The sequence below is a fragment of the Patella vulgata genome, chromosome 1 (assembly GCF_932274485.2).
Source record: "Patella vulgata chromosome 1, xgPatVulg1.2, whole genome shotgun sequence".
NCBI lineage: Eukaryota > Metazoa > Mollusca > Gastropoda > Patellidae > Patella > Patella vulgata.
The window spans coordinates 49,940,506-49,949,728 of NC_065879.2; the positions used below are offsets into that span (position 1 = coordinate 49,940,506).

The 9,223-nt window shown below is 34.3% G+C and overlaps 1 protein-coding gene across 1 annotated transcript; it reads left to right on the forward strand.

The window, feature by feature from the left end:
- Positions 1 to 1,030: 1,030 nt before the first annotated feature.
- On the forward strand, positions 1,031 to 8,787 carry LOC130010736 (uncharacterized). Its single transcript, XM_056098727.1, has 5 exons — positions 1,031 to 1,052; positions 2,119 to 2,177; positions 6,078 to 6,145; positions 7,322 to 7,888; positions 8,775 to 8,787. Exons 1-5 carry the CDS (start codon positions 1,031 to 1,033, stop codon positions 8,785 to 8,787), a joined length of 729 nt encoding a protein of 242 aa, XP_055954702.1.
- Positions 8,788 to 9,223: the final 436 nt, after the last annotated feature.

Genomic DNA, 9,223 nt, shown 5'->3' on the forward strand with positions numbered 1-9,223 from the left:
TCTAATGAGCTGATAATGGTTGTAACCATTGCTTCGGAAATATGTCCGGCTATAATTTTTGGCTTCCTCAGAATATTTTGCAGGGTGTGTATATTATTAGGTACCAGCAGCTAAATTTTCAAACTTTAGAAATGTTGATTTTTTTGGCATAAATTTACTTATTTATGACCCAAATAGAAGCACAGAAAATTTGAGTCAATTATCTTGAACGTTTTTTGAGATATGGGGCGGGGTTCTCCTGCCCTCACCCAGGGGTGTCAAAAAATCACGAAGTAGCGTTTTCAAAGTATAATAAATACAAAAATAAATACAAAAACACAGTTGTTTTGTAATTTCCTGGTAGACTTTACCCCTGGGTACTAGTGAAACAAACATTAGAACAATAGATCAATTTTTTTATTTAGAGACTTTCAAAAATGCCTATTTTGCTCATTTTGAGGGGCCACAAATAGCCGCCGGGCATTTTCTGATGATGTTTATTTTTCAAATAGTCCTTTCAATACAGATCAAATCACTTTTTCCCACACAGATCTGCAAAGAAAATTAGTCAAATTAATTTGGGGATCCTTTATGAAAAATAAAGAGGATAGATAAGGGTCAAAACATGGTGTCGGACCCATTATTGACCGAGTGGGCAAAATGCCGAAAAATGAGTAAAAATGGCAAAATACCAACATCTTTAGTCTGCTACCAAAATGTTATTTCTTGACCGATTTGAATAAAAATTGGCATCAAGGTTAATATGAGGCTTATGTCTGCAATGAAACAATCAGAATTGAGCTATCTATTATGGTTTGGGGGGAGAGGACAGGGGCAAGGAGGTATTAATGACAAAAAACGCAAAATTTGCTGAAAAAGACATATTTTCAGATAGCCACCAAAATGTATTTTATTGGCAGATTGCATTAAAAATTGGCATGTAGACCAATATTGGGCTCCTGTATCCACTGTAATAACCAGAATTGAGCTATCTGTTATGGTTCTGGGTAAAGGGCATGGGGAAGAAGGTAATGATTTCCGAAGTTTGAACATGACAAAGTGTGGAGGAAAAGGTAATTTCAGATGGCCACCAAATTATAACTTTTTCGCAGAGTTGTTGATCCCCCTAATCCAATAAAATCTCCAAAACTGAGCTACATGAGATTGCTTTAGAGTAAGATAATGCATTTTTTTTTTTTTTTTTAAAATCCATCCAACGATCAATATTGAAGAAGTTTCGGTGGCAGTGCTGTCTTTAAAAGTATCATATTAATCAATATCACTGGCTGTATATAAACCTGAGTCTCCTGAGATAGGCTAATGCAAACAGTGTAAACTTTATTAAACCTGAGCATTATATTATAAAGAAACTGCATATTAATTATATTATGCTTAGGTTTTATGCATAATATAATTAATATGCAGTTTAATATAGAAACTCTGTAAAACATCATAATATAATAAAGAAAGAAACTGTATAAAATCAGAGCAAATGTAGTTTGTTTATGTTTTGGTTGGTCTCATCCAATCACAGGGCAGAATTCAGTCACGTGAACCAGTAATACTAACTTTTTTCACCGGACCGTACCACATAATTCAAAGGGACAAACATCAGTGAAGCTATTAATTTGGATTGAGAAATATGTCTACTAACACGACATACCATTCATTCGGCACCATTCTGTCCAAAAAAACTGAATCAACAGTTAATTGACGGCGATTTGACAGCCGATTTTTAACGTACGCGAGGGTTTTGGCATTTTTGCCATGGTGCAACCCTCCGCTAAATCAAGATTTCAACGTTAATAATATTATTATTTTATTGCCATGTTAATAAAAAAACATCCTAGGGGATTAATTTTACACGAAACGACTTTTACAGGGCATTATTTGCCCATAATAAGGATCTTTTTGGCTGAAAAGCGAAGTGACCTAATTCCGATCTGGGATGTCGTCATTCGTCTGCTACGGAAGGAAGCTCAACGACGACTGCGCATTACGTGATGTTAAATAGGTTGCGCGGAGCCGCCGTTTGGTACAGGATTTCGACACAAATTGCATCTTAAAGTTAATTTGTTTAGCTTTATTTTCGTATCAAATATGCAGATGTTATTTTCAAGGGATCGTATTGTATTTTAGCTTTGAAAATTTTTGTTGACTTTCACGGCAAATTAGAAACTTGGAAAAATTTTTTTTATGCAAATATGATACGAATCGAAAGCTTGGTTCAAGGGCTAAATAAATATTCAGGCCACGATGTGTCAAGGCCATTGGCGCCGTAGCGCGAATCAAAATATTGACAAGCTCTGTGTTTTGGACTAAATTTTAATGACGTTACAATTAAGTAAATTACGTAATGCCGGGAATTATTGCAATTTCAACATTTATTTTCTTATATCTTTCAAACATAAATGCAGTCATGTTAGGTATCATTAGAAAGAAGATAAAACAAACATTCTATGAATATAAATTATCTTTTAAAAACTATAAGTGTGATAGCTGTACTAATGTTGGAAAGTTGACTGACTTTCTGTAATTAGCGACGTCGTCATTGTTTTCCAGTAGGCTTGGCTGGTATTTGCCGGTACCTAATATTATATAAATTAAAATGGGTCCATTCGTCTCTGTCTGTCTGTCTGCCCGTCACACTTTTTGGGACACAATAACTCTCCTTCTAAATGAGGTAGAATGTTCAAATTTGTTGTAGGTGTCTATTAGGTGAATGCCTTGACCGAGTTCAATCATGCACTTTTCCACTAAGGCTAAGCAGAAATAAGCAATTTGATTGGTTGAGACTTTGGAACACGATAACTTTGGTTCTAATTGGGTGAGAGCAATGAAACTCCAAGTATAGATTCATTATATCTTATCTTGACTAAGTTCGACGATAAGAATTTTATGCTTAGGCTTGGTAGCTATAAGCAATTTGATTGGTGAAGACATAACAACTCCGCTTTTAATTAAGGTAGAATGTTTAAACTTGACGTAGATGTTCATTAGGTGAATGTCTTGACTGAATTCAAAGATTAACATTTCCCGCTTAAGCCAGGCAGAGCTAAGCAATTTGATTGGTCGATGCTTTGAGACATGATAACTTTGATTCTAACTGATGGAGAGTGAGGAAACTTGTATACTTAATAATCAATTTGATTGCACGATACTCTTGAAAAAGAAAAATTTGCAATTGATTAATATGTGTCATCTACTTATTTTGGGATTTCTGCATGGTACATTAACCTCATTGTTGCCTTGTTCTTAGCTTCACCTGACATGGTATAATTATTGATTTACAGCAATTTAAAAGACGTTACTTTATACTGAAAAAACAGCCAGACAATACATATATGTTAGAGTTTTTTAAAGATAATAAGAAAAGTGAAGTGAAAGGTGCGATCTATCTAGATCTAGCTCAAGAGGTTGTCAAGGTATGTATTGTAACTCTCCTGTAACTTGTACAAAAACCTTAAATGTGCAGTTATAAAACAAGGCTACACAACAAACTATTTCCCAATAGAGTGTGGTGTTAGACAGGGCAACCCAATGTCAACAAATTTGTTCAATTTAATCCTCGAAACTTTGTGTACATATATTAGAAATGATAGTAATATTTCAGGTATCACATTTGGTAATTCAACAATAAAAATTATCACTTTCGCAGATGATGTCACATGTTTATTATCACTGAGAAGTAGTAAAGGTGAGATTTGTACGTTTACAGTATAGTTTTCTCGGTTTTTAGTAAATTTCTACCAATATCGGTAAAATTCTAATTATCGGAACAAATCTAATACGAAGAGGCTAAAATCTGTAGGTACGGTGTGTTAATTAACAGGGGTGAGAAATTGACTGAAAGGTGATATAATTATCGCTAGGTGTGAAAATCTCGGCGACGGTGCGTTTTCTTTACTGGTGTGTTAATTAACGAACGGGTTAAAAACGACTGACACGGTGTGTATTCTTTGTTTGGTGAGTTTTCTCGAAAGCGTGTTATAACTGTAGTAAAGGTGATTTATCAAGGACCAGCAGGCTTTATCTGACGCGTAGGTGCGATTTTTTGTTCGACCGTGTGTTTTACGCAGATCGGTCTTTGTTAAGTGTAGGTCTTTATACATGGATTTATACGTGGGATAGGTACATATATCCTTTCTTATACGTATTTCATTTCTTGATGAATACTACGTGTTTTGTACTTCGTACCATAGTCGGACTGCAGTTATTTATATATTTGATCTTTTTTGTGGGTTTAATTTGTTTACAAATTATCGTGCATACCACTATATAAATGCTCGTATCTTAAAATTGATCACACGCAGTACCGTCATTTCCCGATATCATAACCAACCCCAATTTGATTATCTGATATATATTCTCATCGCCATTGTTATCAGATTAACGAATCTTGTTTCGAAAGCAAGTTTATAAATGTAAAATTGCACAATTAATGAAAATCTATAAGTTTTCGTCACTGCTATATTTACTACGCGTTGGCGTATTAATATATAAATGTATAGTTTCTTGCCTGGGTCATAGATAGGACTACCGAGAAAAAGTAATTTCCTCACTATATATAACATATGATAACTCACATATCAAATAACACTGATGAAAATAGAGACATGCGCACGCTTCCACCCACGGTGATATTGCCCATTGCCGAACGTTATTCAGATTCGATCGAACTCTGTGTAACAAGCTCATCTTTGAAAGAATAATACTGATATATGACCTAATATTGAGACGCTTGTTCATATAGCCGCTTGTTTTCCATTGAATGAAATAGCTTTATTAATTTACTCCACAGTACTGAGAAACCAAAGGTTCTGTGTCGGTTCGTACACACTTTTCACACGGAACTGTTCTTTGATGTTGAGAGGCACACACAGTTAGCTCTGCTCTTTGATGTTGTGAGGCGAGCTGTTTCTCGTGCTCGAATGGATTAGCTGATAAAGTTGGTTGGAATTGTTACAGTTTATTTCAATAAGTATAACAAAAAGGACAATTTTGTAATGTGGGTGAATACTGTGGTATATTCAATTTTGATCTTATTGCAATGGATAAATGTGTGGTTCACTTTTCGAGCATCTCATTTAAATAAAGCTTGATATTCTATTAACATAATATGTATATATTATATTCATTTCATTTTTTTTCTTATAAGAAATTTCGGTTAGTATCTGAAACGAAAAAACTGTCCAAATCATTATATTATGTTGTAATTGTATTGTATAAGCAATACCATTATTTTTTTGTCAAATATTGATGTTTATATGCATTCATAATTAAATGTTTTAATTAAATCGTAACGTATGAATTGTGTGCTTTACTTTTCATCGAATTGGCAATTGGTATTAGCCAAGCTATTCGCTGCTACACGCATATTTGCTCCAATAATGATAGTTTGTGGAATTTTATGGGGTTTTAAAAGAAACATAGTCAATGGGTGGAATTTAAGACTGGGCATGGCGAAGACGGGGAAACGTTATCAAGTTGTTATTCAAATTATTCAAAGAAATATAAGTCCAAGAAATACGCGATGACATTGAAAAGGAGAAATGCTTGTGCTACTATGCTGAGATTATCATGGCGTAGGTGGACTAATGCTAAATCATAGGACTATGTTATTTAGCTATAACATATTTCCCCCCCCAAAAAAAAAAAAAAAATCTTTGTGGAAAATTGAAAGTCTTTTCTAATAATATTAACAGATTATTTTTTGTTTGGTTGTTCTTCTTTTTGGATTTGTTAAATTATTGAAAGGAATTTCCAATAGATGGTTCCGCGTAGAAAGGAATTACCCATAATTCATTGCGTGGACGCCATCTTGTATGGCAACTCGAGGTAACTATGTACGCTATCTTGTATTATTTTGCCGATATTTTGGACGTTTATATAAAGATATATGGTTCCGAGAGAAAAATACGTTAATGAAGACATAAATAAGCCGACTAAGGTATTTATTTTATTTGTAAACATTAATAAGATATAATTAACGTTAAAAACCATATTGTTAGAACAACACTCCCTTTCTGTATAATCGAATTTTAACACATCGTGATAATCTACTCTTTTAATCTTTATTTCCTATAATCACATTTTAGCACCTCATGATTTACGTGACGGTCAAATTTTATAACAAAGCCTCACCTAAAAAAATAACATTAAAATTGTTGTTCTAGCAATATTGTATATTGAAGTTTAATTAGACCTATAGATTTATGAAACTAATTGCTTAGTGGCATATAAAAAGGATAATTTAATGCAATTGATCACTATCAGATGTTTTTACTTGATTATTTATTATGGCAAAATCTGGCGAATCTTCCAAGTTGAAATACAGAGAGACTTTGTCTGCAGTATGTAGGGAGCGGTATGATGATAAAATTAAAGTGATAGGCAGTGTGGACCCTTATGAAATGCAATTTCCTGACAGCAGTTCATCGTGTGATAACTGGCCTGATATAACTTATCCAGACATTGTCAATTATTTAGTGTATACACAGAGTGCTTATACATTACAGGAATTAAAGGCCTACAAGTCCCTGGAGTCATACAACTATTTCATTAGTGGTTGGGTGCAGACTGTCAGTCGAGTTATTTTAAATGGAAAGTTTGTTTTAACAGCCAAAGTAAAACATTCTCAAAGGATGAATGATGCATGTCTCCAGCCATGGATTATATGTCAAAATGATGGTAATGTCATATCAGGACACTGTACATGTATGGCTGGTGTAGGTGAAGTTTGTTCACATGTGGGGGCCCTGCTATTTTACATAGAAGCTGCAGTGAAGATGTGTAATTCTCAGACAGTGACTGAAAAGAAAGCTTATTGGTTGCCTGCTTCAGTTCAAAAGGTATGTAGGCCTATATATTTTAATTTGGATTCATGTGGGTCAGAGTTTCTTTCTATGTATTTATGTTACTCAACCAGACCAACAAACTTTTATAAATACAAAGATTTAACCCTATTTAAATAAAACCTATCTTTGTTGATATTTCAGATTCAATATAAAACTATTCAAGATATTGACTTTACATCGGCTAAAACAAAGAAGAAGAATTTTGACAACGGTCCAGGTTTGACACCAGCTCAAATTAAAGTAAAGAAACTACCCAATGTTTCAGAACCATCTGCAGATGAACTGTCCGAACTATATGAGTCATTACATAATTCTGGAGAAAAGTCTGCAATTTTGTCTTTAGTGCCCGGATATGCATGTCATTTTAGACCCAAAACACTAGACAAAAAGTACCCACAAGTTTTGACTGAACTTCATGATAATGCTGTGTTTAACATAATGCATGATGACATCAAATCTTTTTGTGAAGATGTATATGACAATATTCGTGTTACTAAAGAAGAGAGTGACAACTGTGAGATGGATACCCGCTCACAAAGCAAAAACAAGAAATGGTTTAGTTTCAGGGCTGGCCGCATTACAGCATCAAAAATACGATCAGTGTATCACACAAAAATCGAAAATCCATCCAAAAGCTTAATAAAGGATATATGCTATCCCTCATCAAAGGTGTTCTCAAGTAAACCTACTAAATGGGGTTGTGATCATGACAGCACAGCCAAACAACATTATGTAAAATTCATGATGCAACACCATGACAACTTTGTATTAGAAGAGAGTGGATTTGTGATTAATCCTGAATATCCCTTTATGGGGGCTACCCCTGACGCAATTGGCTGTTGTGATTGTTGTGGACCTATTTTAGTTGAAATCAAATGTCCATATTGTAAACGTGATTCAACAAAAATAGGTGACAACATCACATGTTTAGAAACTAAAGATGGGAAATTATCATTGATGAAGTCACATGCATATTATTACCAAGTCCAATGTCAACTGTTGGTGTGTGATAAAGAGTGCTGTGATTTTGTTGTTTGGACTTGCAATGATTTGTTTAAGGAGAGAATTGTGATTGATTCTGACTTTTCGAAATATTTAGTGGAGAAATCCGAAGCATTTTTTAAATGTGTTATTCTACCAGAGCTTGTTGGGAAGGTTCACTCAACTCCACTCAAACAAAAGCCAGAATCAAGCACTACGACAAGCAGTTCAGAAAGTATTGACAAACAACCTTCTGATGACAGTCGTCAACTCATATGCATTTGTAGGACTGTTTATGATGAGGACGAAGACAATTTTATAGGTTGTGGCAATGAGAATTGCACTTATATTTGGCTTCACTTCAAATGTGTTAATTTAAAGTGAGTACCAAAAGGCAATTGGTTTTGTCCAGAGTGCAAAAAAGATAAATCAAGAAAAATAAATAAAAAATAATATCAATTAAAGTTTTCTTTATTATTTTTCTTTTAATCAAATGGCACAACAGATTCACACATATTAGATAAAGCGCAACAAACAGTTGTTATTTTGTCAATTGTAGGCACAACATCACTTGTGCAATGTAAATAATCCATGGTGATTGTGCTTTGTAGAATAGTATATTTGTTTCTAACAAGTCCAATCACACGTTCCACATGAATTCTGTTATGCGCAATTTTTCTTGTTGCTTCTATTTCAACCGGAGATAGCTGTTTTTTCCCTCTAGTAAATGCAGGGACTTTGACCTCTGCACACATTAAGCCAACACTTTCTGTTATATCAAAACCCCTGTCAGTCAAAACAATGTCACCAGGAAGTAATTTCAGCAAAAGCCCACAAATTTCAGTGATATGTTTATCAGTGACGCGTCCTCCCCACGCCTTGACACGGACCCTTGTGGTGTAATCCCAATTAAAAATTTTACTGTGTTATGATGTTTATAATTGCTCCACGTTTCAGCACGGGCCAATAGATTGGAGGGTCTTTCAATAAAAACTTCAAAACAGTCAATTATGATGGAAACTTTGACACCAAAATGTTTCCTGAAATCCATGGGCATAGACATTTGTAATTCCTCTCTTTCCGGCCACAAAATTAAGCATTTCATACGAGTATACATGATGTGAATCAAGTCACTGAAGACTTTGGAAGCACAACTAACAGAGATCTGAAAGCGGTAAGCCAAGTCTTGAAAGCTTAAATTAAGTCTTAGTTTCTTTAAAGTTAACATCAGTTTTTCAAATTTAGTCAGATAACTTTTATGGTTTTCTGGAATGCTGTCAACTATAAAGTTATATAAAGCCACCAAGGCAGAATAGGTTAAACCTGTATAATGTTTCACCCTTGCTTCATCATATTTCAAGGACTCGCGTGAATAACCCTGCTTTGCAATAGATTTGTTTAATTCT

Excerpts from the sequence above, each read along its gene's own strand:
- LOC130010736 (XM_056098727.1), top strand. The coding sequence starts at position 1,031 with ATGACAAAGTGTGGAGGAAAAG. Across the intron at positions 2,178-6,077 it reads CTTGGAAAAATTTTTTTTAT|CACCTCATGATTTACGTGAC; the intron begins GCAAATATGATA and ends ATCACATTTTAG. Across the intron at positions 6,146-7,321 it reads AAAAAAATAACATTAAAATT|TCGTGTTACTAAAGAAGAGA; the intron begins GTTGTTCTAGCA and ends ATATGACAATAT.